The sequence below is a fragment of the Cygnus atratus genome, chromosome 11 (assembly GCF_013377495.2).
Source record: "Cygnus atratus isolate AKBS03 ecotype Queensland, Australia chromosome 11, CAtr_DNAZoo_HiC_assembly, whole genome shotgun sequence".
NCBI lineage: Eukaryota > Metazoa > Chordata > Aves > Anseriformes > Anatidae > Cygnus > Cygnus atratus.
In genome coordinates, this window is record NC_066372.1 from 487,149 (window position 1) to 514,309 (window position 27,161).

The 27,161-nt window shown below is 41.3% G+C and overlaps 1 protein-coding gene across 5 annotated transcripts in view; it reads left to right on the plus strand.

The window, feature by feature from the left end:
* Positions 1-1,879: 1,879 nt before the first annotated feature.
* Positions 1,880-27,161, plus strand: part of FBN1 (fibrillin 1) — a 156,568-nt gene continuing 131,286 nt past the window's right edge. Inside the window, exons 1-6 of one of the 5 annotated variants that reach the window (XM_050712903.1) lie at positions 1,880-1,936; positions 2,518-2,829; positions 15,679-15,761; positions 16,680-16,778; positions 23,927-24,022; positions 25,596-25,691. In XM_050712903.1, the coding sequence (XP_050568860.1) occupies positions 2,657-2,829; positions 15,679-15,761; positions 16,680-16,778; positions 23,927-24,022; positions 25,596-25,691 (547 nt within the window). In that variant the 5' untranslated portion in view covers positions 1,880-1,936; positions 2,518-2,656. Of the gene's footprint in view, positions 1,937-2,170; positions 2,262-2,517; positions 2,830-15,678; positions 15,762-16,679; positions 16,779-23,926; positions 24,023-25,595; positions 25,692-27,161 lie in introns of those variants that run through there. The other 4 variants (XM_050712904.1, XM_050712905.1, XM_035553775.2 and 1 more) reach the window with 4 other exon arrangements.

The following is a 27,161-nucleotide window of genomic DNA, read 5'->3' on the forward strand; positions in this document are numbered from 1 at the left end:
TACTGGGTCAAGTATACACGTGTTGCATTTCCTGTGCTAGCTTAAATACTATGTATGTTTATATAGATAGATAGATATGCGTTATCCTTTTAAAACAAAAAATTGCTAAAAAAAGAGATTTAAAATACTTATTTCAAATAGCATCAAAATGTGGCACACAGTATATACTCTCCATTTCCCTTTGGCAGGTGCTTTGGCAGCTGCTGTGGGTGAATGGTCAGCTACTCTGAAAATCATACAGCTAAGCTTTTGCTACATCGGCTCACTAATACAGAACCATTCACAATCAATACCTACCTGAAATTAACAAAAGCTGAAAATACGTGTAAGTTAAGAAATCAAACATTTCTGCCAAAATACTTCTAAGTGAAGAGTAGCTGAAGGCATAAATATCATTTACTGTCAGTCCACAATGCTTGCTTTCCTTGTTTTGTATTTTCTGTATACATTGAAATAGGATAATCCTCATTATGTGTCTACCTGTAGGTGGACTACTACCTGTGTAGGTAGTCTGGGATTGAATTCTATTAACCACTCACTAATTTCAATATTACAGTTTTCTATGTTTCCAGGGTCGTAGTGGGGTTTGTTCTTCAGAATTTCAAAAAACAACACAAAAAGACAACTAAAAACTGCAGGATCTTTTTTTTTTTTTCTTTTTTTTTCTTTTCTTGGTAGGATGAGACATGCAGTTGTTCTGGAGCTGGCTGTACAGAATTAGGAGCATGTACAGGCTCTCCATGAGAATGCTACCAATCTGTTATTTATTAAGGCTGGATTACAGCTCGAGTTTCTTTAGTCCTGTAAGAACTGATCTGAAGTCCAGTGAGTTTGAGGAGAGTTTTCCATTGACTTAAGTAAGTTTTGGTCTAGAAGATGATAGCAACAGGCAAGTTATTAGCTACGTTATCATGAATTTTGTGTACTTTTGAAAGCAGGAAAGCACCTCCTGCTGAAATCTGGAAGTTGGTTCCTGGAGCTTCCTTGTACCCCTACTATCTAGCAGGTATTTTCATTTCAACTTTGGTGTGGATCTTGTCATTCCACTGGATTTCTGCTAACAGTTTGGACTGATTTGTGTTGATTCTAGAAGTAGCCCCATTTACTGTTTTTGTTTTTCTGTAATGAAGGTTGAGCTCAGTTATCCTTGTGTCTGAATTTCCCTTGCAAGGGGTGGAGTGCATACCTTCCACTCTAAGGATTTACAATTTCGTGTCAATGACAAAGAGTTCCCAGTGATCAAAAAAAGAGAAATCCAGAATTATAAGACACAAAGCAGTAATTATTCACAAAATATTCACTATGCCTCTTTTACTCCAAAATCAGTTTCCTTGTGATAGGGGTCTAATAAAAAATAATCTATCAAATCTATGCTTATGCTGCTTCCTAGAGTGGAATAAAGCAATAATGGAACTATGGAATTAAGGGCTTCCAGTTAATAACTGAATTCTCCCCTTTAAATGAGGCCTCTTTCTTAGCCTACCACTGCATGCGTTGCAAGTTTGGTCTGTCGCCGTTTCCCGGCTCAGCTCTTGCCCTAGGGTTTTTGCATCCCTGCAGCGGTCCCTGCCCTGCTAATTGCTAGAAAGCATATTATTCCTCCCGCAGCAGCCTCTAAGGTGAAGCTAGCATCGTTGCAATTTTTCCTTATAAGGGAAACAGAGATGTTCGGCATTACTTTTTTAAAGCCGCTAAGTCGCCGCAGCGATGCTGAACCTCTCGGACGCCTATATAGGTTCAGACGGAGGACTCTGTCCCTGTCCCTGCGCTTTGGGGGTACACCCTGAGCTGCTGCCCCCTGCCCCAAGCCCGGGGGCTCCCCGGCAGCCCGGGCAGGCACCAGGGGTCCGGCGGGTCCGGGCAGAGCCCCAGGCCCGGGGGTAGGGGGGCGGCTGGCCGCAGGTGCCCTGCCCAGATCCCTCCCACCTCGTGGAAGGTGAAGCACCGCCGGCCCCAGCCCCGGAGCCCCCCGGGGTGGCGTTTTGGGGGTGGGGGGGTACATTTTCGGTCACCTCTCTCTCGCGAGAAAGCGGTGCGCGGGCGGTCCTTGAGGAGGACGGGGGGGGGAGTGAGAGGAGGGGAAAAAGGAGGAGGAGGAGGAGGAGGAGGAGGAGGAGGAGGAGGAGGAGGAGGAGGAGGAGGAGGAGGAGGAGGAGGAGGAGGAGGGAGGGGGCAGCTGGAGCCGCAGCTGGAGCCGCGGTGGGTGCAGCGGCCGCAGCTGGAACAGCAGCGGGAACGGCGGCCGGCGGCGGCTCCAGCGGGTGCGGGCTCCGAGCGGGGCGGGCGGGCTGGCCGGGGGGCTCCTGCCCGCAGGGCTCGCCCCCGAGCTGCCGGCGACCCCCGGCGCTCCCAGCCGCCGGTACCCGCTCGGCGGAGCCGGGGAAAGTGGTCGCGGCCGGGGGAGGCTCCCGGCGGGTCCCGGTGGCGGGGAGGTGGAGGCAGCGCCGGCGGGCGCGGGGCGGCCGTGCCAGCTTTCGCCCTGCCCCTGACGCCCCTTCCTCCCTTCTGTCCTCACAGCTCGCCTCGCAGACGTTTCCGCGGAGGCAGGGCGGCGGGCACCGGCGGACTTCGGCGGCGGCGGCGAGAAGAAGGAGGAGGAGGAGGAAGAGGAGGAGGAGGCGACGGCCGCTCGCAGCCCGGGGGCTCGGGGGACGCGATGTGGCGGGGGCGGCTGCTGGGGATCGCCCTGGGAGTTGCCGTGCTGTGGGCGTCCCAGGGGGGCGCCGCCGCCGCCGCCGGGCACGCCGAGGGGGCGAGCGGCAAGGAGCTGCGGGCCAGCAGGGCCAAGAGGCGAGGGCAGGGCGGCGGCGGGCACGACGCGCTCAAAGGGTAGGTGCGGGCCGGGCCCCCCGGGGCACCGCGGCGGTGGCTGAGGGAAGCGGGGAGAGGAGGCTCGGGGAGGAGGCTCGGGGATGCCCCCAGGAGCCTCGAGGAGGCTCGGGGATGCCCCCACCACAGGGCCGGGGGGCTCCGGGCACCGCCCACAGCATCCCCGGGGAGCCGTGCTTCGTGCGGGGGGATGAGGGCTTCGCTGGGCTGCGGCTGGGCTTTGCTCGGGTGGCTCGAGGGAAGGGCGCAGATAAAGGCTCGCTGCAGGCTCCTGCATTCCTCGCGCGTCCCCTCTGCAGAAAGCAGGGCAGCGGGGAGGCCCGCCGCTTGCTGCCGGCTCTCGTCACCCTCTAAACCTTGTGCGCTGTGCCCCTGCCTTCTGGACTTGTGCTGCTTCTCCACTGCTGCTCCTGGCCCTGGCACCGCTGCTTGTGTCAGAGCTATCCAGTACCTAGAGCGAGCGAGCAACGCGTACAAGAGTGAAAACTCATCATCGAGCATCGTGGCACACGCTTAGCAGGGTGGTTTTTTTAAGGGGCAAATCCGTGTCAGGCAAAATGCTTTCCAAATCCTAATGGAACACCTTTCCTGAGAAAAAATAATTGTTAAGTCAGCTGAAAGGTATTGCGTGTGTGCGCAGTTGGAAACGTAGTTCACGGTAAAGGTGAAAGGTTGCAGTATTGGAAGCAAAAAGGATGTTTCCTTCCTGAGGGGTTCTGGTGCACTGTTTCAGCCCATAGCAAGATTTTTCACTCATCAGGCAGAGAGCAAATGTAGCAAAAATTACACGGAGATAGTTATGTTTCACTAAGGGATGCAAGATTTTTTCTGTTTTCGTGACTTCCCCAAGAGGAGCTATTACAGCTTTATTTTTAGAGGCCTTGATGGATATGCTTTAATTTCTTGCTGACTTCCTCACACTTACATAGTACATTTTATTTATATGCAGATTGGAAATCTTGGCCTTTTTTAATGTTTGCCTAATTGGAGAAGGTTTATGTTTTAGGGTTCTTGTTCTGCAAAAATGGATGCAAGCTGTCGGTATTGTTTTTCAAGGATCTGATTTTGTAGGGGCAGACTCTCTTATTTCATTTCCTCATACCTTGTCACCAGAGGAACAGTTGGACGGAGTAGGTCTTTTCTTTGACAAAAGCTGTTCTTGAAGTTGGGGGCTATTGGGGTTGTTGGGTTGTACTAGTTGGGGACTAATTGTAAGTAATAAAAAATTATAAGGAAAAGTATTTTCTAGAAAGAACCTTTTTTTCTTCATGATGTTTTAAAAAACTTTCTCATTTAGAACTCTTGAGTTAATATCAGGCTGACAAACATCACTTTCTGATCAGTGGGATAAAATATGCCACCTAGCACATGTACACTGCCTTGATGGACTTAGTGGGAGTTAGAGGCACGCAGCTGAGGATAAAATTTCTTTGTTGAATATGACTGTGCTGTTTAGATAGTAATAATAGTGCATCACAGATGATATTTCAATTTTAATCATTTTTGAAGTCCAGGATGGGTTAGGATAAGTATTCAATCTTACGGGTTGATTCGTATGTTTAACTGAAGCCTTCAGCTTGTGTACTTTGCAGTGATTCATCCCCATCCTTTTATTGTATATTATCTGTGAGTTCCATATCAACTTAGTGATCTGCAAATCTAGAGTTAATGCTAATATCAATTTTAGGTATTTTATATCTTGGTCAAATATTTGGAATTTTAGAGTTCTGAATGAGTGTCCTTGGAAGGCAAGTTCTTAAATAAAGTATGATTGCCAGATGTTCTGAGATACAGTAAAGACAAAACAAACCATTAGTTCGGTTGATAACTTTTTTTGTAACTCTCATTCGAGGCTGAGAGTAGAGTGCATAAGCTGCTTGGAGGAGATGGAAATCCCTTCGTTAACACCCAGTCATCTTTATCTTTGTTGGGAGAACCCTGCAGGACATTTCCAATTCAGAAATTGCGAGTGCTTCCTTAGGTGTGGTAGTGTACTGTACAGTATGAATAAAAAGAATTGTCATTTTAACAGACAAGGTTGGAACTAATTCTTTGGAAACCCAGATGGAAAACGTATTTTGAATGTACAGGAACTGTATATATGTTAGACAGGGAAAATTCATTGTTATTGAATGGACTAAAACACTAAAAATATGATTTTACAAGAAGTTTTTTTTTTTTTTAACTTGTTCATCAGTACAAATACATTTGGGAATCTGAGGGTTGTAATGCAAATCATAACAGATGCTGGGAAACTTTATTTTGATGTTATTGTAGTTGACTAAGACTGCTTTTCTTTTTTTCCTTTTTTGAAATGAACTCTTGCTCTGATTGTAGGAGCATGGGGTTACATTTTTAGACAGATTCTTTTAAGTTTAGACTTTTTATTTGCTTGATTATAATTACTATTGAAAGGGTCTTAGCGTTTTAAAATATCAGGGAAAGTCTGTATGTGAATACTAGTCTTTTATGTAAAAATGAAGAAGTCTAAGATCTGTTTCATTTCTGGCGATTTTTCACACTTAATATTTTTTACTGCAAGCTGTTGATGGCAGGAGATGTTTGCTTTATTCCCTGTGACCTTTGCCTCATTGTTTATACTAGTGAGCTGTCTGAGCGCATAATACAGTTCTATAAGTATTTTTAGCTTTAATAATTATAAATTATGTGGAAAAGCCTCTTATGTACTCATTTTAAGGCTTGAAGCTTGCTGCTCCTGTAGTTAGAACTGATCCAACTATTAAAACATTAGCACTGAAGTCTTAGTAGTGCCCAGTATGTTTGGTCTAAGGCAGTGTGTGTTTACGTGCTGGTACCTGCTGCCTCTAAGTGAACAGAAAGCAATCAAAAGAAAGGCAGTAATTAATTTCAGCATGTAACTAGATATATCATTTGCATATTCCCCATTCACAGAAATGTTGCTGGAATCTGTTGTGGTTCAGCAAGTAAAAATAATAAGCATCTTATTGAGACATTTTTATCCACAGAACCCCCAAGGCTTTAACACAAACGTTAATGTGTTGAATTATAAGGCATCAAGCCGTTATCCTGCTATTCCTTAAACACCAAAAAATATAGCATCAATTTTTGAAGAAATAAAAACTACAGAACCGGGCCATGAATGGGAAGTTCTTTCTAAGCAATACATTCTTGAAGTGAACCACTTATATACATTTCAATCATTTGAATATAAAGCCGAAAGTAATTTACTGGTGATTTAATTGGTGCTTTACTGCATACAAGAAATATTGTGCTTGAAGATCTTAGAATTAATTAGGTTTTCCCTTTTTCTGATGATGCTAGACAAAGACCTCAAATTTAATGATGATCAATCAGTTCTTAATAAGATTTTAAGCACGTTTATCTGCCTTTTTATCAGTATAATGACCAAAGAAAGCAATTATTTGCCTAACAAATAGCTCAGCAGAAATTTTGAGAGACCTAAAATTTCTTCATACATTTATGCAAAAGTGATTTAATTTAATTGTTGTGAAATTGAAATGATAGTGAATATTGTAGAACATAATAGTTGGCTTCAATGAGATTCATAACACACTTGGATTAAAGCTATTCAACAGGTGATTGGGCTTTTGGATCAATTTCTGTTGGTTGTGCTCACAAAACAAAGTTCACAGGTTTACTGATAGGCTTGCTTGAGTAAACTCAGTTGGATTTGATCCTTTTTATGCATGACTGCTCCCTGAAATAAAATAAATCTTCTAAATCTATAATATAATTCCAGTATTCAACTATATAATTAAGGCTTCTGGTTTTCTTTTTAAACCAATATTTACCACTAACAGCTTGGTGAAGAAAAGCAGACTTTCCGTACCGGTAAATATTGGTTTATACTGAAAAACCTCAAACATTTTTCTTGCCACTTTTTGGCCTGCACACCTCTGGCTGGCTGCTGGTGCCACACCTTGTCTGTGTCACCCTGGGAGCAGGAGGGAGCCTGGATAAAAAGGGGATAAAAAGTAATTAAAAATGCACTAGAAACAGAGCCCTTTGGATTGCCACCTGCCAGCCCTGTGAATTTTCAGGTATAAAAGCAATGCCATTAACTTTTAATATAGGGCAATTAAGAATACATGCAAATTACTGTAATAGCTGGCTTCCAGGCAGAATGGCAGACTTCCTTCCAGCTTTCGGCACCTTACGGCGTAAAGCCTCTGTGGAGGTCTCCTTGGCAGCTACACGCAGCATAAGGTTCTGCACCTCTCCGAGTTTCTTTGCTGATGGCCGTGATTTTATTTTTTATTATTATTGTTACATTATCCTGTACATAAATGGAAATCTAATTCAAAAGTGAAATGAGTTCATAGATCTTGGCATCATGTCTCGTGTACATGTTTCCTTTCTCCCAGTAGGACCATATGATGTGATTTGATGTAGGTGTGACTTTCTCTGGGGAGCGGGATGTATGGACTAGGACTAGCAAGAAGCCAGCACAGAATTTATTCTGCAGCTGGCAATAGCTGTTATCAATGCTTGCTGAAGGGCTAATGCTTAAAGAGGGAATAATGTATGATTTTCAATTCTGGTTTTATAGATGTCTTCCCGAATGCCACGATGTGTTTTAATTCTGTTTTTGAATATACTAGTTTAACCACTACATGTAAATTTTTATTTACATTTGATACTTTTAATGAAAGCTGTCTGACAGTAGTCATCAGAAAAGTACTTTTGATGTACTCAGTATTTATTTCCCATTTGATGATAGCAAGTCACTGCTAGAGCAGACAGTGGAAAAAGGCTACAATAAATGATACAGCAATGTTCTTGACATGCTGTACAAAACGTGGTTGTGTTGGAACTATTGTAAAATTGGCTCACGGGGCTTGGATGAAACAAGTTTCCTGTCACCAAGCCCCGCTTTGCCAAGACAATATGTTGAAAATCAGGACTTGGATGTAGTTATTTTCCTTTCTTCCCTTCTTTTATTTATTTATGTATTTATTTAGTTATTTTGGCCTGCATAGTCCTTAGCTATACCAGGTTGGCCTGATACATGACCCAGGTGCTGCAGGGTAAGTCACAGCTGGCATGCAATCCGTTTGTACTTTGTGTCCAGAGGGGAGGAGAATTTCCCATTGGGTTTGCCACTTCTGTCTCATCGTAGGAAGGTACATTGCTGTTCTCCATTCTGGAGATGTCCTGTGCAAGGCTGTTTGTGGCTATGACTAGCTGGCTGGCCAGTTAGAAGGAGATTTATGCTACAGCTCTTACTCAGAAAACAAGAGACGCTGTAGATCGCACAGTTTCTTCCCACTTGTTCCAGGTAATCATTTTCTTCCACAGTTATAAGATGGGATTATCTAACATTTTGTGTGGTGTTATCTGTCTGGAGCCTTTCTGATCTCAGTTTGTAGTTGTTCTGTTGAACTTCTGTCGAGGGAGACAGGTGGTGTTCACTCTTTAGAAACTGGATACTTAAAGGACTGGGGGGAAGAAGAGCACCTGCAGAGAGCGCACCTGATTGCAGCACAGTGTGGAGAAGTAATCCTCAGGTTGTGACACAGGTTTCCAGAAAGAGTTGTGTGGAGGAGACCGAAGAAGCCAAGCTGTGGCTCTGAAAATACTTTCTTCAGTAAAGGGCCAGTTTAAGGCTTGCAAAAGTAAACTTCTTCCTTCTTGTTAGCCAACACAAGCTACATTTTGTGTTCAGTGGCAGTTCTGCAAGTTGTTCACCAGATTCAGTCTGATCTGGGTGTGTTTGCTGTTACCTGGATAAGCTCCTCTATGTGCAACTGCACAGTACAGCAGTGACAGAACATTTGGACTGTGCTGAGCTTGACGATGCAGACTTTGAAGTAGGCACAGGGCTGCTCTCAGTTCTTTGGGAGAAATGGGAGGATCACTTGGTTAGGGTTTGGCAGGGAGAGTCTATCTGTCTGCTTCATTTACAGTGATTCCTATTGAATAAAATTGCAGCTTCTGTTTTCCTGTATGCCTGTTTTCCTTTCCTGCAATGTGTCGTTCAGCGGTGCTGCTCACTTAGGATAGTCTTGTTTATTGTCATTCATCTTCCATCCTGCAAATGTTGACTTTGAAGCCTCTCATTATTAGAATAGTAGTACCCAAAATGCAAGACTTAAATGATTTAGGTACATGGATCACCAGAAAAAACTTCCTCTTGATAGATGTGTGAGACATTGGCTCACTGGAGGCTCTCTCTCCTTAAACAAAGCTTAGGAGCAAGGGATCTTTGCATTTGTATGTATGGAAATAGTAAGAGATTAATCATTAGCTTTTTTGCTTGCAGTAAGATCACCTTCCATCTCATTCCTCTTCTTTATCTCCCTCCTGATCCTTAAAGACGAACAGGACATAGATGCATGTGTGTCACTTTGGTCTTTCTCCCCAGACTCAGTAAATATTTTTGTAAAATGGAACAATTGTGGCCTGGAGTGTTTCTGATTATCCATCGCACTGGGCTGGAAAATATGTTTGTAGCTCTTCAATCTTGTATTGTGGATGTCTCTTTTGATTGTTTTCACATCGATTCTGACTAGCCCATTTCAGTGTTGTTTTATTATTTTTAGGATTTCAGACCTGCAGAACAGCCTCATTCATGTTAAGGCTGATGTATAGATAGAGACATAAGAAGAATCATTTTCTGGTTTTGTGACAGTTCTGTAATGTTTGGGCTCTTCTCTGGAAGGTACATTGGAAGGTAAAACGAAGCCTGTTAAATTAAAACCTGTGCCTTCTCTTTTTGTACGTATATCTTCATTGAGGTATGAAGTAGTTCTAGCTTTTATCTGGAACAATACTTTGAATGTTGACTTGCTGGAGAATCTGTTGTTTTCCTTTCTACTTCTCATTTTGTGAAATGATTCATGACCATTAAAGCCTCAGAAATACCAAATGAAAGCCGCAGTTCTTTTGTCTACAGTCTTAATCATTTTCATCCACTTCTTCAAGCTTCCCTCTCATGTTTTGCTGGAGGACATCAGAATATCCAGTGATGTTCAGCTGAGGTTTCAAAATAAGATTTGTTTCCTTTCAGGAACATTTTTTTTCCTGTCTCTTTTCTCCTTTGTTTTTTCTCTCTGATGCTTCTTATTTTTCTCTTCCCTGTATAGAGAGTAAATTACGAGTGACTGCTAAGGACAAGGTGAGCTATAACAGTGGGATCAATTTTCCTGTTGCGTGACAGCAGACATACAGTTAACTGACCTTCTGAAAGCACAGCGTTGCTGTCCCAGCAAGGAAAGAGTCAGAGGGTAGGAGACAGAATGATGTGGAGGGAGGAGGAGGAACACTTCAGTCTTAGCTAAAATAAATCTTCCAGTAGCCTAAGGGAGAGCATTTTAAAAGACAAGTTAAAGGCATTGCTTAACACCTGAGGACATTTGCTGACAAGCATTGATACAGCTGTTGGGTTTATGAGACTCTCAGTAAGCGCTGGGATGTACTCCAAGGTGGGGATGGCGGGTAGCACTGGAGAGTACCTGCTGGATCCCTCCTGCTGACCAGCCATGCTTGTCTGGCCCAGCAGATAGTTTTTATGGTGGTATACTCATGCCTTATACTTGTGTCTTACGCAGCCATGTGAATTGGGTGTCGAACTGGACCCACTGACATTCTCATGTGGAACAAGGAGGGAGTACGTGCCAGAAGCACGTCTGTCCCTGGCTATGATTGAGAACAGTGCCTGGCTGTCAGGTTAGATGGGTCTGTCCCTGGAAAAGACACAGGCAGATTTTGAGAGCAAGTGCGGAAGAATTCACTTAATCAAATTAAGTCAAATACTGCTGTCAGGTTGTCACAGTTTTTAAATGCTGTATTTAGCTGTCACAGTGTGATGGAAGTTAGGGTTAGAAAAGCGCTCAGTGTTGCTGCAGGAAACTTGCATGTCATTCTGAACTCTTGACTTGCACATAGGCCAGAGCCAAAGACACCCGTAGAGCTCCTCAGCACATTATTTTTTTAGTTGAACTGAGCCAGGATTCTGGGACAGTGGTATCCTTACTGTCAGAGTGAGAAATAGTTATCATATTAGGCTCTCTGCATGGCACAAACATCCGGCCTCACTTATTGCATGGCAAAAATGAGTATAGCAGAAGCAATCCTTTCTATATAAAAAGCATATTTTGCTTAAAAATGTGTACTTATCCTTTGTAGGATAATAGGAATGATTTTTTTTTGTTTACTCTGAGTCTTGCATTGTTTCCTAGAGTTTCCTTTTAGGCGGATGAAATAAGTAGCTTCCAGAGTCCTCCTTCTAGCAGTCAGGCAGCAAGAAGATTTCTAATTTGTGCACCAAATATCTGGCTTCTAGGTTGTTTAGGTGGGAACGGACCTCTGAAGGCTGTGCAGTTCAACCCTTGCTCAAGGCAGGTTAACTTAGGCTGGGTTTCTTACAGCTCTGTCCAGTCAAGGACATCGCTAAGGATGGAAATTCTTGAGTCTTGTGTTCAGCTCTAGGGGAGTCAACGGAGTGGGGCCATTTCGCACTGTCAGCATTTACTCTGAGGTGCTGAGGAGTTTAGGGAGGTATGGAAAGCTGCTTTATGACAAAAGGTATAGATCTGATGGTGTCTCTGGAAAAAAGCTTGTAAAAGTTACTCCTTTTCACATTCTGGAGCCTTAGCTACTATTTCTTGCAATGTTGGTTATCTCCAGACTTACAGGACCACGTTTTTCAGACTACACTACCATCTCTTCAGGTACCGTTTCTCATTCTTTTAACTCCTGGTGCAAGCTTGGAAACACCACCCAAATTCTAGGTGGGAACGATCAGCAAATAGTTCTGGGTACAGTTTTAGCAACATAAGAAGAAAACTAGGCAAGGGCTTCTTTGAAAATAACAGATGGATGATGATATTGCTTTAAATTGTCTCTCTTATGCCAGAAAACTGTGTCCCTACGTTATGTTAAAAATAGGCCAGCTGCTGCAGCCAAGGAGTTAACTGAAGTCCTTCATTAGGCATTTTCTTGCAATGAAGAATCCCTGCACGTTTCTACAGGGAGAGGAAAAATGGGCTGAGGGAGTGATGAGAAACCTTCCTCTGTGTCCCTGCACCTCGGCTCAGCTGTATCTGGAGATCAGCTATCTCCCGTACTTGCTCAGCTGTTCCTGCCCACTCTGTCTCGTCTCTCCACCTAATTTATTTGAGACCCACGCTTTGGGTTTGATTCAGCCTGGGTTACGCCAGCGTTGGCCAGTGCATGGCAGTGCTGCTGACGGAATTTCGGCCCGAAACCTCGCTCGCAGCAATGCTGGAAACTCTTCCTGCCGTGGGAGCAGCTGGGGGGCGATGCTTTCTTCAGGAGTGGGCTGTCATTTCCTCGAGAGGTCACAGGCAGGGTGAAGCGGGATGCACAGCATTAGCACAGCCCCGGGCAGGCTGCAGCTTGGGCTCTGGCTGTGTGTCTGTCGGGGCCTTGCAGGGGACAGCCGTGATGCTGGAGGTGTCCCCACTGCTCCTGTGCTGGGTGGTTTCTTCTTAACAGGGGTAGAGGTTCCCTGCAGTTGTTCCTGAAGAAATCTTCTACTTTGATGCGTGCAGATGCTGTCAGCCAAACCTGTCATTCTCAAGCATTAATTACTGGAATTTCTGGATGAATGTTTTTCTCTTCACTGTTGCAGTCATTTTCTAGTTGATGACTAACATCCTTTGATAATTATTTAACTCATTTTGCTACTGAATTTGTACTTGCATATCATCAAAGATATAATTTCTTGTTTATTTTGGATGCCTTTGATGAAACTGGATATCAGTCAGTGTCTCTCAGCACCGTACCATTACAGAAATCCTTTATGGTTTACAAGTTCAGAAGTGACTCCGAAATAAAGAGAAAGCCTTCCTCCTTCCCCTCTCCCTACCTCAACCTTCCCCCCACCCAAAAAAAAAAAAAAAAAAATTGAGAGCATGTTGAACCTGTGTTTTTCAGTGTTTTGTCTCCTTGCCTCCTAAAACGTCTACAGTGGTCAGGACCCCAAGAGCTTTAATAAGCATGGACATAGTGAATTTGCTCCCCCTTGCCGTCCCTGTCTCCATGATGGGCACCATGTTGAGAGCTCGCTGTGTTACGGGAAATGTGTTCCACTCCGCAAGAGAGAGGCTGGGGTTTAGGAAGCGGGTGTAGGGCTGCTGCCTCCTTTGCTCCTGAGAGGATCTCAGGATCCCTCAGCTCTCCTCATCCCTCTTCTGGCTTGGGAGTGACAGGAAGGTGCTATGGGTGCCTTTTTACCTATTTTACCATTACAAATCAGGTTTTATTTTATTACTGAGCTCTGTAGTGCTGTTCAGGAAAACAGTTTTATAAGAATATAGAATGCTTCTTTTTTTATTCATAGCCTGTAATATCAGCAGGAAAATATGTTCTATTAAACCAAGTGGTGGTTAACTGTTTAAATTAAATACTACGATAGAACCTTTGAAATATGATTGATAGTGTCCATGATTTTACATGAGGTAAATTGTTATCCTTTCAAATACTTTATTTATTTACAGGCATTTATTGCTATAGTGTTTGATCACCTCATAAATATCAATGAATTTAACCTTCAAACTTAACTCCTTTTAAAGACATTTTACAAGTAGACACAAGTAAAGAACACTCCTTTCCCTCTCAGAGGAACCTACAGTAGAGCTTAGAATTTAATACAGGTTTCTTTTATGAGCTAGACAGCAGCTTTCTGACGAAAAACTGTTCCACTGGAAAATGCACTTGTCAGACTCAAACTGTTCCATGGAAGTACAGTTTGATGACTTTTTTTTCTTCTTTTTTTTTTTTTTTCATTTTCTTGTTTGAAAGCTAAGCAGGCTGCCCCAGAGTTGGAGCTTCTTGGACGTATGGCATAGTCTACCATGTGGACAGCCTCAAGACTCTCAGGGTCTCTGACTTCATGGTTGCTGGCACATCTAGGTTTTCCAGAGCCCCATTTTGGAAACAGATTTTAAAAATCGTCTTTCTTCATGGCACAGATGTCTGCTCCTGATTCTTAGCTTGGTCCAGATGGCCCCCAAAACCATGTGCTTGACGAGACGGAAATTTGACAGAGTGTCTGTGTATCACTTTATGGTCAGCTGGTCACAGATTATTACCAACCTGGGTCAGAAATGGGTGGTTTGTGCCTGTAGTTGTAACAGGTAGCAACAAACCCATTCTGTCTGTCTTAGTAAGTTCCATTATTTCTTCTGACCAGAGAAGGTGAAAAGCAATCTCACTTGTCTGCTTGCCAGTCTTACTTGGCAGATGATCATGGAGCAACATTTGGCATTGATGAACAGGGAACTCTAGGAAAGTTACATGGTTATAGCCCTGCAGGGAAGTAGCTGACATTACTAAAACTGAATACATCGGAATAATATGAATAAGAAGAGTGCAGGAAGGGAAAAGGGCCCTGCAACATGCCCAGTTGTGTTGCTCACGGCCTCAGTTACCACTTTGCAATTATACAAATCTTGTGGAAGATAATGGTAGTTTGCTTTGACTTGAGTAGTTTCTGGCCAAGCACTTAATGAGGGGACTAGGTGTCACTGAAGTTGCTGTAATCAGAATACTTGAAATTATATGAACAATGCAAATCCCTAAATAAATACAGTATAAAAATCTTGTTATTTAGAAAATGTGCATAAATAAATGTTTGTATATATTAAGATTGTTTTTGTTAAGTTGCCTCACCATATGAGGTAACTGTTGTTTACTTAGCAGTTGCAATACTAGGGATGAAGAACTTTCTGAACGACCAAGGACAAAACAATAATAAAACCCCTTCCTAAAACAATAAACACTTTAAATCTGTCTCTAATCTGTGTATAATATTTTAATAAAGCAGTTTCTAGGAAGTACTAGTTTATAGATAGCTTTAGTTGCATTAATCTAATGAGTAATTGCTCATAATAGTAATATATTGTAAAATTTTCATCTGATAAGATTGAGACATACAACAAAAGGAGGCGTATTTTTTCATTTTTGAAGCTATGCCTTACTAGCTTTACGTGCGTGGATGCGTTTTGTGCATTAAATAAATGGGACAACTTACATCAAAAAAAAGTTACTAGTGAGGGGCATAGAACAGTTTAAACTTTTCTATTTTTACCAGTGAAATCATAGGAATGCTGCCACATCCTTTCAGCTTTTGTTGTAAACTCTTTTTGTATACTTTTAAAAAAAGGAAATATGGGTGAGAGGGATGGGGTGGAAAGAAAAATTCCTATGGATCCATCATTTAAGAAGTGCAAGAAATACTCATTGGAGTAGCCCTTCATTTGTATTTCACATGGCCCTATCTGTCTACATGCACCCACATCCTTGATTTTTTTTGACAGTAAGTCAGTTTTGCTAATGAAGCATTTGCGTATTTTGGCTCATTTGGCTAATGTCATGATTGGCATGTCTCACTGATACATAGACATGTAGTTTTGCTCATGGCCAAAACAGGGAACAGTAACAGTGCTTTAGACTAAAGCAGAGAAGACAAGAAGCTTAAAAGTTATTGTTCAAAAGGCACTGGATTTCTTTGTATTCATTAATGATGATGGTTATGATCCCTCATTTTGTATTTAAGTGGGTGTTTTGCTAGAAAACTCTGAGTTACTTTTTCAGATATGGGTTGATAGGAGGCAAGTTTTGTCCATTCTGTTCTTGTTGTTCAGTTGTTACTGATTTGATTTCATGCTTTATAATGTCATCTTCAATTTGTAAGAGTGTATGTCACATAAAAAGAACCAACAATCTAAGGCATACAGTTCTGCTAAAAACATACAACACTTTCAGATTTAATTATTGAAATGTATATTGCAATGATTTACTTTTTCCATCTTTATGACTCTACTATAGAGCATATTTCTGAGTAAAAATAAGAATTCGTTCTTTTTTTTTTTTTTCCAGACCGAATGTGTGTGGATCACGTTACAATGCTTACTGTTGCCCTGGATGGAAAACTTTACCTGGTGGAAACCAATGCATAGTCCGTAAGTTAATCTAGTTATATGTTATGACTGAGGGTTTATCTTTGTCCCTGTATGTCAGGGTATTTTTTTAATTGTATACTAGAACTGAAATGTGTTTCTGTATGCTTTCAATAACAGCTGCACATCATTTCTTTACCATTTCAAATATATTAAACTAATATACGGAGTTTTGTGGGCTACAATATAGTGATGTGATACCAATATTTAACAAAGGATTAATCTTGTCCACATGTTCTGTTTAAGTCTGTGGTAGAGGGATGCAAGGGGTGTGTGGACTCTCAGGAGTGAGTAGCTGTGGAATACGTTAATCTATTTAAGTAAATGGAAGGAGGCAACAGCACTGGGCCAGCAAGTAGATTTGCTCTGCTTGTTTGGACCATATCCCTGAAATATATATGTAGAGACATAAATGTATACATACGTACATCATGTTGCTGTATACATATCACGTGTAATATTACATTGTCCCAGAAATAATTCCGTAAGGCTGATAAGACCCTCTCCAGAGATACTGAGGCAATGTGCTCTCAGATGGTAATTATTACACTGCTGTGTCTGTGGTGCAGCAATAAAGACAGCATTGTAATGCTGCATAAGAGCCATCCTTCCTCCAGGAGTCATTTGGTAAAATGGACCACAGTTTTCCTTTTCCAAGGAAATCTCCCTACATATCCAGCACAGCCCGTGGCATGTTCCCAGGCTTTTTCATAAGAGACTGGATGTTTAAGTTTTAGTTGTTTTTTAGAGTTGGAGATGAATGGCAGGAACCCTTTTGGATTCTGTTTGGATTTTGTCCACAATTTAATGAGTTTGTAACTATGGGTGTCAGGAACTGAACGTGTATTTTCTATGAGGTGTTTTTTTATGTGTTTGGGGTTTTTAAAGCATGTTTTAAAGGCATATATGTTTTATTTGTAGCGATTTGCAGACATTCCTGTGGGGATGGATTTTGCTCTAGACCAAACATGTGCACATGCCCAAATGGTCAGATAGCCCCCTCCTGTGGTTCAAAATCAAGTAAGTATTTCTTCTGTGTCTTTGATATTGTTTTGTGTCCGTGAAACTAGTGAGGTATGTAAGATAGTTCAGTGCTCGATATTTAGGACAAATTACTTCTGAGTCACCAGATGTACTTGACCACAGGAAAGAAAGTGTAGCCTCCTATGACGATACTGAATAATGACTCAGAAACTAGCTATTGGAGATGCTCTTCTTTGCCAAATTAGTTTTATTGGAAGTTATATTTATTTGCCATTTTGTAACACTAATTCCAGTCTTTGTTTGCTTTCTGGAAAATGTCTTATTTTTATTCAACACTAGATATGCACAGATACACTGTTCAGAAGTTGTAATAATAGAGAGATCACTGTTGGCAATTGGCTGAATTTATCTTGCTGTGTAATTCTTCTGTAATTTTGGGGGTTACTAAGCCAGACACTATGCCGTCTTTTACAGACATAGGCCTACTGATTTGCAATGAATTAATCGAGTATTATAGCATTTCCTTGCCAGGCTCAGTACGCATCTTCTGAATCTAATGTTGCTGAACTTATTAAAGTGATGCTTTTGTAGGTGCTGGAGGTACAGAACTGGTCAAGGTTTTTAAGTGGAACAGCTTTTCATCGGCAAAAAAACCAGATGCATTGAAAATGAGAATTTTCAGAGAGATGACTGTCTAGAAGTGTTTGAATTTCAGGTTTTCAAGGAAGGTTTCCTAGATCCATAATAAAATAAGTAAAATGAAATTAATACAATGAAACAAAGAGCTCAGTGGTTAATCATGGGTAGAGTATCTGATATGAAGTAGGATCTTGGTTGGGATAGTGTCTCAGTTTGTATCTGAGATGCCAGCTGTAATCTCAATTGTATTCTCATATAAATATGGTGTTTGTCTCTTAGATATAGAAGTCTTTGACTTTTGTACAAAATAGGTAGTTTTGAGGATGAAATGTGAGGGAAAATTTTTTGGTGCAAATGTCCATAACTATATGAACAAGATATTGACTGAAGTCAGTGAGGAATGCACTCAACTGACATCTGTAATATTATGAAAAGCCGTCATCCTTTTCATTTTGAGTATCTTTTCAGACTCAGTGTGTAGTCTGCTTGGTCCCCATATTTTACCTTGCCATTTTCCTGCTATCCTAGTTGAAAAGTGTTCCTACGTAACTGACCACTTCAGTTTGAGGCTTTAGCATCCTTTTCATGCAGTTAACAGTGGAAAAACAATAACTGTGCAATGTAATGGAATGGCATATACTAAAATGGTAAATATTGTTCATAGTTCAACCCCTTTCTCATGCTCCTGCGATGTCTGTTAGTGAGAGGCTGGCGTGAGGAGCGTATGGAGCTGTGAAGCTCCCAGAGAGTACTGGAAGGAGAAAGAGTACAAAATGCTGAAGAAATGTCTATGTTGTTCATTCCTGCCTGGGTTTGCAGCTGCTGTTTTACCAGGTGCACACTCCTTAATCCTGTAATCTAGTAAAGGAAAGCATGACTTTCTCCCAAGTCCCATTCAGAGTACAGAAGAGATATATCCCTACTACATTTGTTTCGTGTTTTGGCACCTTTGTAAAAGGCCGGAACAAGTGGGCCTTAGTATTACCTCATTTTGTTTTAGGCCACACTGAAGTATTTTATGAGTCAAGACTTAAAAAGAAAAATAGAGTATGAGTAAAGATAAAGTTGTTCTTGTGGTTCTTCTTCTGACATATTCTACCATTGACCTCTTTAGTTTTAGCCTTTATTGGAGTTGTGTGCATAGATAAATGGTCACAAAACGACTTCACTACAGTTTTTAATGAAGCAGCTTCTAAAGATTATACCTGTTAGCTGTTTTGGTTATTGTTAATTACTTCTTCTAAGTATAGGTGTTCTACAAATGAAAAGCTTTAATCAGTGCTAAGATCATCTTCCTTATACTGCTGCCTCGGTTTATAAGGCCTACATTAAAATGTTGCTTTTCTGTACACTATACCAATACATTCAGCAGTTGGTGTAAAAAATACATTGTTTATTTCTCATTTATATATGCAATAGCTTAAGATATTTTTTGTGTGTGTGGTCACATCACCTGTATTTAGTAAAGCAAACCAATTTTAAAAGGAAAAGTGTCTTCAGTTGTTGTAGAGAGAAATGACTGTACTGCCTCTGTGCACTCTTGTGTAATAACTTTTATTACCCAGCACCTCATTAGGACTTATAGAACATAGACTTTCTGAAAGTCATTTGCTCTGTTGGCACTGTAGACAAAACCCATGAATACATATTTACACAACAGACCACAATGGCTTAGATCTGCTATTAGGAAACAAAAGAAACATAAACATAAAAAAATCTGTTTGACATCAAAGGGTTACTGTCAGCTTGCATTGGCCACAACTAATATTTTGTCAGAATATGCATTCATAAACCAATTTATTAATTATGTTTTAACAAATGGGAAAAAGTTCTTCTAAAGTAATACAAAAAATCAAAGTGGATGATACCAAATATGCTAGTGTGATTACCAGATTGAATGAATCACGTCAAATGATCTATCAGTTCCTTTTATCCAGCATAAAAATCTGGGTAGTGCCATAGATACTTTTTTTCTTTTTCTTTCAGATCTGAAGGTGACACTATGGAAAGAGTGCTAATTTATGTGTGTTGTCCTGAATATTGGCAGATAGATGAATGCCAATTGTCTTTTTCTGTGTGCAGACATTGCATTACAGCTCAGGTTTCAACAAGTTTGTTGCATTTAAAATAGAAATAAGAGGTACAAGTGAAAATAATGGGACTTGACACAATTAAAAATAATGGGTCCTGATAGTGAGATGTGTTTGAGTCTTCTTTTGGATATTTTAAGCTACATCTGTGTTCATTACTTAAGGAATTAGTAATGGTCACAGGTTTTAAATTGTGTACAATTGCAGGCAGACACCAGATGCACGATAGCTCTGATAGCCTGCTGAACTCAAATAATTAATGCAGACTGGAAAGCAAAACATAGCCTCCAACTTTGATTCCTACGCAGGTCAACTGTCGGGACTTCTCTGGTTACTAATCAGCTTTAGGAATTTGATTCATGGTTGAAAAGACCAATGGGTGGTTTTCTCAGCATAGATTTTCATGACATCAGTGAACTTGCTGGCTGGGCAGTGGTTATCTCTGGGTAATTCTTGAAATTTTGGGTATGTTTACAGTAGGAGATAAAATTGCCACGTATGGAGGCATCCCCCAACCTGCTGTGTGTGGCTCTGATGCTGCAGTGCACGTGATGGGGGAAGTCATCTGCCCTGTTTGGAGCCGGCTCTGTGATGGATACTGCTGCCTCCCAAACCACCCAGGGCATGGCTGCTTTGGCTCCTCCTTGTGCTGCAGACACATGCCAAGATCCTGCCATGTTGTTGGAGTCATTGCTCTGTTCCTGTGGGAGCTTGGGGCGGGGGGGGGGGGAGAAGTGAGGAAGAGAATGGTTTCTCCTTTGGCTGCAGGCCTTCTGCTGCCCACAGGGTTATGGGTCAGGTCTGGCTGGTCTTGCTTCCAAATGTATTCCAAGTTAGAATGGCCTGGGTTGGCCAAGGCAGAGCAGACTTTTGCTGACACGGCTGTCTTGGAAGGTGGAAGCCATGGCAGAGGCAGTGAGGGCTGCAGTGGGCACTGAGGGCAGCAGCTGAGGGGAGCTGCCTCCTGTCAGGCCGGTTACACCGCTTGAATGCAAAATGGGGCCTGCCCCACTCCCCCTGCCAGTGGCTTCAGAGGCACCAGCTGAGAACAGAGCCAATTTGGATGGTCAGTCCATGAGTGTTGGTGGAGCCATAGTACTGAGGTTTTCCTCAGAAAATGCCTGCTGTGGATGGGAAGGCCCAGCATTTCTGGGGGCCCCAAGCCCAGGCCCTCAGGTTTGCACCCCCAGGAGGCCACTCTCTGGGATGGGATGCCAGGTGTCTGCTCAAAACCCCAGAGCTCAGTCCCTTCGCTTATTCTGCTGCTCTCAGAGGTGGTAAAAGGTCTTGAATTTTGAACATTTCCAGAGTTTTCAAGACTGCTGTGGGTTTACGCAGCCCCCTGGGGAGCTGCTGCCTCACGGGGATGCAGCCCAGCATCCTAGCCTGCTACTAGCTGCCATCTCCTGAGTCAGTCACTCGACAGGGAAAGCTCGCTGAGCATCTGGGATGTGATGAGGCCATCATTCCTTGTTTACAGCTCCTGGCAGGCAAAGCTGTGTCATGCATGGCCTGGCTTGGGAGCATTTCCTCTTCAGTGGCACAGAGAGACAAGCGGCGGCCGCTCCTGCCAGTATCCGCCACTGCAGAGTGCCCTGGGCCCCAGGTGCCAGGGTGCTGCTCCATTATGTTGCTTCACATCATGATCACAGACCCTTGTATTTTTTAGTTTGGGACTGCTGAGCTGACAGTGTGCAGCTTACCTGTTGGCTGCTTAGTGATCTCATGAATGTTTCATGAGTGGTTGTCATGTGGTATATTCCGTATGATGAAGTTTTTACTCAATTTTGCTGAGAATTTACTAAGAAAGTCAGAAACTGTTATGTTTAAGTGTGCAGCTTGTAGTTTGTTTCACTCTGGATAGTCAGTACAAACATTGCCCACACAATAAGTGTATGTGTATGTTAGATCTTGCTGGATCTTTTTGCAGGTTTATAAAGTTACATTGCTGCAGTTACCTCTGTTTTGACTTCAGAAATTTCCAGTTCAGGCTGTTTACAAGTTGGACCTGAAAGAGAACGAAAATTTATTAAGAGCAATAATGTATTAATGTTGTTAACATTTCCTATGCGTGCAAAGCTATATGAATTGACTTACCAGCCTTATGGTAATTCCCGTGATTTTTCCTTGAGTCTCAGTCAATGTGATACCTTGGAATAGGTTATTTCATTTAATGGAATATCTCCACTGACATTAATGGAATTGTTGATATAACTGAGAATAGACTTTGCATCTGCATTCGTATGATACTTTTCAAAAATGCAATCTTAAAATCCTCAAATAAGCTCCAGACAGCCTTCGCATCTGTTTCTGTGAACTTCTGGAAGGTCAATATTTCAGAATAGTTAGTATGATTTTGGAAATACTATTTTCAACATTCCCACAAAAGAGGACAGAAAATAAATAGCCTACTGACTTTATGTCACTGATTTTATTACATAGTTATAAGGTAGAAAGCTCACTGATTTGAATGGTTCATTTTAATAATTATGATTGGGTATCCCAGCTATCTTCCATAATGATTTTAGTTTAAAAAGGAGGAAGAAATATTTTACCGTGGAAAAATTTCTTTGAGAAGCAGTAAGACAAATTATGGAAACTTGTGTGTGTGTGTTATGTGCAAAACCACTCCTTATCCCAAAATGGGGAAATATACTTTACTGTTACTTGAACAAATAATATGAAAATCATCATATAGGCTACTGTTAACCTTTTTATCTCAAATGTAGTTCAAACTATTTAAATGGCTTTGGTCTTCATGTGGGAATGGAAATTAGCTCTTGGCATAGCTTGTTCTAATTGAAATCAGTTTGTGGTTTTTAAGTTCCTTCCCTGCTTGACAGATGATATCATTTCCTATGCTTTTTGTAATCCCCTCTGTTTTTCTAAGATTGTATAAAGCTAAGTTGAACTATAGATTTTAAAGTAACTATATACCTTTTTCTGACCTACTTAGGACATTGTCCAAAAATCTTTACCAGATACTCACTCTGTATTTGCAGACAATTTTACTTTTTTTAAGGAATGTTAGCGCATTTTTGTTTCCTGAAGGACATCCAAAGTAGAACAAAGGTGTATCATAAATGTGAGACACATAAGAAATAAGATAGTCTTACTTTTATAATTGAAGAATTAAGTGTACTAGTGTTTTAAATGCTAGAGATCATTTAAAATCCTTTCTCCAATTGCATGTTCAATTTATATTTTGTGGATTCATATTGCTATAGATGGCAATACTGCTAAAATTATTAATTCTGCTTAAAAATTAAAATTAAATTCCATGCACATACTTTTGAACTGTAAAAAGCCAAATGATGCTTAAGGGCTTTGTGCAACAGGAAAAATTCAGTGGTTGGCACAGCACCTGTTAGCAACAGGCTCTGGCAGTACATGCAATTTGTATTTTTCAGTCCTGAACATTTCAGACAGCATGGTGTAGGTATCCAGTGCTCCATCACAACCTACTAAAATGCTGATCTGTCCGTAATCCTGTCTGGGGAGGAGCCTTTCATGTGGTTCCTGTTAAGAGGGAAACCATTTCCTGGCTGTGTACTGGAGTGCCTGCCCCTGTTAGCAGCTGTGTCAGGCAGCAGGAGCTGTGAGGAGCACTTCATCGGGAGACCTGCCTGTTTCTCTGTGCCTGATGAAAAGCCTGACATACTTTTAAGTTGTTCCTGACCTCTGGTTGAAAAACGTATTTGTCCTTATTATTAGAAAAACACAGCACACACTTTCATGCTTTACTGGCTTGGGACTTGGGCTGTGTGTTAATCATAACAAACAGTGGGGCTGCTGCTGAGGAGAGTGAGCTGTGTTGCTCCCTGGTCTCTCTTTGCAGGAAGGACTTTGGGGAAGTGCTGTCTGTAAGCTCCTCAGGCCACAGGCACTGAGCTGGTGGCAGCTTTATGTGGTGATGGGGTAAGCCTACAGAAAGAAGTGCCCTGTTACTTTTCCTTTCTGTGCAAGAAGTCCTACCTGGGCAGATCAATTTCTTATGTCGTGTGTCCTGGCAGAGCCAGGCTGTCCTCAGGAGCTTTCTTATTGCTTCCCTTTCCCTTTCTTAATGCTTCCCTTTTCCATTGCTCAGATGATAAGTCTCTGTTTCTGCTTGGCGGTATCCGCCAGAAGTTTAATACTTTCCCATTACTGATGGTCTTTTTTTACCACTGCAAAGTAGGAGATGAGTTCTACATATCTATGCTCGTATGAAATGCTGCTGACTTCAATGAATAAGGGTGGTTTCAAATTCTTGCACAATGTCCTGTATTCCTGAGGAACTGTAAATTCGTATTGTTTTCTGTACTGCCATTTTAAATACCTGTTTTAAAATATGCATCTTCTGTTTCTAGCACTGCTTTCTAGTTCATATAATCAATCCCTAAAAATCCCTTAGCAGACAGTTAAGTGTTTCTTCCTGGCTTGGCTTAACTGAGGAAAATCTCTTTTCCTTTCAAGTACAACACTGTAACATCCGGTGCATGAATGGAGGTAGCTGCAGTGATGACCATTGCCTCTGTCAGAAGGGATATACAGGAACACACTGTGGACAGCGTAAGTACATTTTATTTGTATAGATACTGCGTACAGTTAAGTAATTCTGGGTTGTGTGAACTGGGCACCCTTTAACGCTAAATTTCAACTGATGTTGAGCTTGTTTTTTATCGGGTGCAGTGGAATTTTTCAGGAAAACACATGACTTTGTATTGAGTGCCGAGTGAATTCTTTCTGATGAGGACTATTAAAATAAACATCATGTGAATTCATAATAATTGGATATAACTTGATCCTGTAGTTCTCACTATACTGTAATTCCCATTGACCTCCAGGGCCTTACATTCTCTAGAGCAATAGGCCATAAATAAAGAATTTATATAGGATTCAGTTTTTGTCTTATAGACAAAATTGAGCTCCTTAATACAAATCCTTGTTTTTGTTTCAAGGGTTTGCCTCAGAGTTAGCTATTATACTTTAAGAATCTTGCTTATTTTGATGTTATCTTGATGGAGTTGATCAAGACTCTCAAATTGATCGATTTCCTCAATCAATCCTGAGCCAAGAGCATTCTTGGATCCACTGCATAAAGCCTCTACCAGCCTGATTCTCGTAGTCTTGTTCTTCTTGGCTGGAATGCTGTGAAGAAACTCAAATAAGGATGCAGGCGCTGCTTTTAACCAAGGCTGTCATGTTGCTATCTGGTGAACTATTGGTCTGACAGGGAAAATGTGTTTAGCCTATTTAATGAAAACCTTTTGTGCTCTGTCAAAGTCAATGGCGCACTTAAAATGAACTTCACTGAGACCATGAATTTGCACTAATAATCTGGAAGAGGATCACATGGTGAAAGGATTAAGAATTGTATTTCTGCCTTCTCTGTGAAATATCAAGTGGATAAAAGAGGATAAATGGAAACGTTCTTTCTACTAAAGTGAAATGTGAAATGGAACAAAGAATAACATTACTCAAAGAGCATCAAATTGTATTAAAAAACCCATTTTTCATGTGGATGTTCCTTTTTCTGATTATCTTTGAGAGCAATTGCTTTTGAAGCTCATTATGAGAAAAACTGGCCTCTATCACAGTGTAGTACAGGAAAGAATATCTTGGATTAACTAAATCAAAATAGATATTGATTACGTTTTGCTGTCGTAGTTGATATCATGAATTATTAAGCATCAGCAACAAGCCTTTTAACACTGGATTGTTATTTTTTTATTATGGTAGAGGAGCAAATACATTTTTAAATGTGCTTGAGTAGGCAACAATTTAGAGGATTCAGAGATTAAGTTCCTATCTGCAATCTCTACATTTTCAGTGTTTTTTCGTTGAAAGTTTGAAAGATGGTATTTTGCAGTTACGGAATTGTCTAGTCATCAAAGAGACTCTGAGAGGTTGGAGAAGCTGTGCTTGTTAGTATGTTTATGTTATGCTCCCTTGAAAAGATGAATTCATTATACTAATGAGGCCAGGAAATAGCAAAAGATCAGAAGTAGATTCTGGAAAAAATGTATCCTGGCCTGTTATGTTTACAGTGTTTGCTAGTTTACCTGAGCTGGTCAAGTATGTAGTTTCCTGTCTTTCTGGAAATAACTCAATAAAGACTACTCTTGCCTCCCCTCTGATACAGCTGTCTGTGAAAGTGGATGTCTAAATGGAGGGAGATGTGTGGCTCCGAACCGATGTGCTTGCACCTATGGCTTTACAGGACCCCAGTGTGAAAGAGGTATGTGCCCTAAAGCAGTGGAAAAAAATTTGATTTTCAAACTTGCTTAATAGTAGTTTGAAAATACCAGTGCCACCACACATTTAGGTAGTAATATTGTATTGCTGTCTGTTAGTAAGGTAAAATAGGACTGACATTCTTGTAGAATGTGAAGTACAGATGTAACACACCAGGATGAAACACACATGCTACTGCTTAGGGTCTTTGTTTTGTTTATTTTTTGCTATGAAAACATTCCAGTGGGAGAGCTGTGAAATAAATAAATAAATAAATATATAGATAAGTGTTTTTGTACAAACTTGGAACAGTTTTTAAGTCGTCAGAAAAACTCGTATCTCTCTGATACATTTGCGTACCAGTGGTAAGCAGCATGTTGCCTCTGTGTTTGGCATGTTGTCTTTTGGCAGAGTTCATTCAAGCCTTATTTCCATCTTGTACAGTTTTATTGTTATCGAATTTATTTTTTTTTGTGTATCCATAGTGATAATCACAGCTGACAGATATGCCAACTGCCTCACCTGGTATATTGTTTTCATTTTTTTTTCCATGGAATTAAAACCAATTTAATGGTTCATTTGAGAGAGATACAGCAATCAAGGTTTAGGTATAAGCTTTCTGTTGAGTTTTGTAATCTCTAAAATAACTCTTTTTCATTTGATAGAGTTATTGATTGATTTGTTTCTTTGGAAATTTGTACATACTACCCATACAATAGGTTGTGTTACATATCTGTGAACCTGGGACAGTATGGATATTACTGACCTGATTTTGGGCTTGCATGTACAGGATGTGTTTAGCACACGAAATTTCTGGCAGTGAGTATGCCAGGTGCTCACTGCTGTTGGTACTGCAGCTGGAGTGATGGCTGGCGTTTCTAAAAGGGCAGCGTAGGTGGTGATGCTGAACAACAAATAGTAGGGGACAAAAACGTTTCATTCTGGGCTAGAACAGACAGTAGGATGAAGCAGGTATTTGCTGCACTCCGTACGGCAGATAAAATTGTTTTGTTGGCATTGTGTGAAGTCTTGCCAGTTGTCCGCTCAGATGTTGTAGTAGTTCAAATTGATGCTGAAGTTTTTCTGAAGACTGAGGAGTAGCTCTGTTCTGAACCTCGTGATCTCATCACTGGAGAGGAGTAAGAGGAATGGAAAATGTTAAGTGTCTTTGGTTAAAAGTCTGAAGTTTGCATAGAATAAAAGCTTTATAGGTAATGGTTGTACTGAATATTATTGCAAAGGCTTTGAAATTCAAGCAGTGAGTGCTTGTTTGTTCTCCGTGGGTGAAGGGTTTGAGCCTTCAGTCTGGTGAGGAGCTGCAGTGCGGAAGTTCTAAAGAGGATTGTTCAAAGCTGCTTTTACATTGCCTGAATTTGGGCTGATTTCACTTGACGCAGTTAGGGCAAGTTTCAAGGCTGAAGCCTGCTATCAGCTTCAGTCCTGTCCCTCAGGGCTCCTGCCTTGTGTCAGGTGG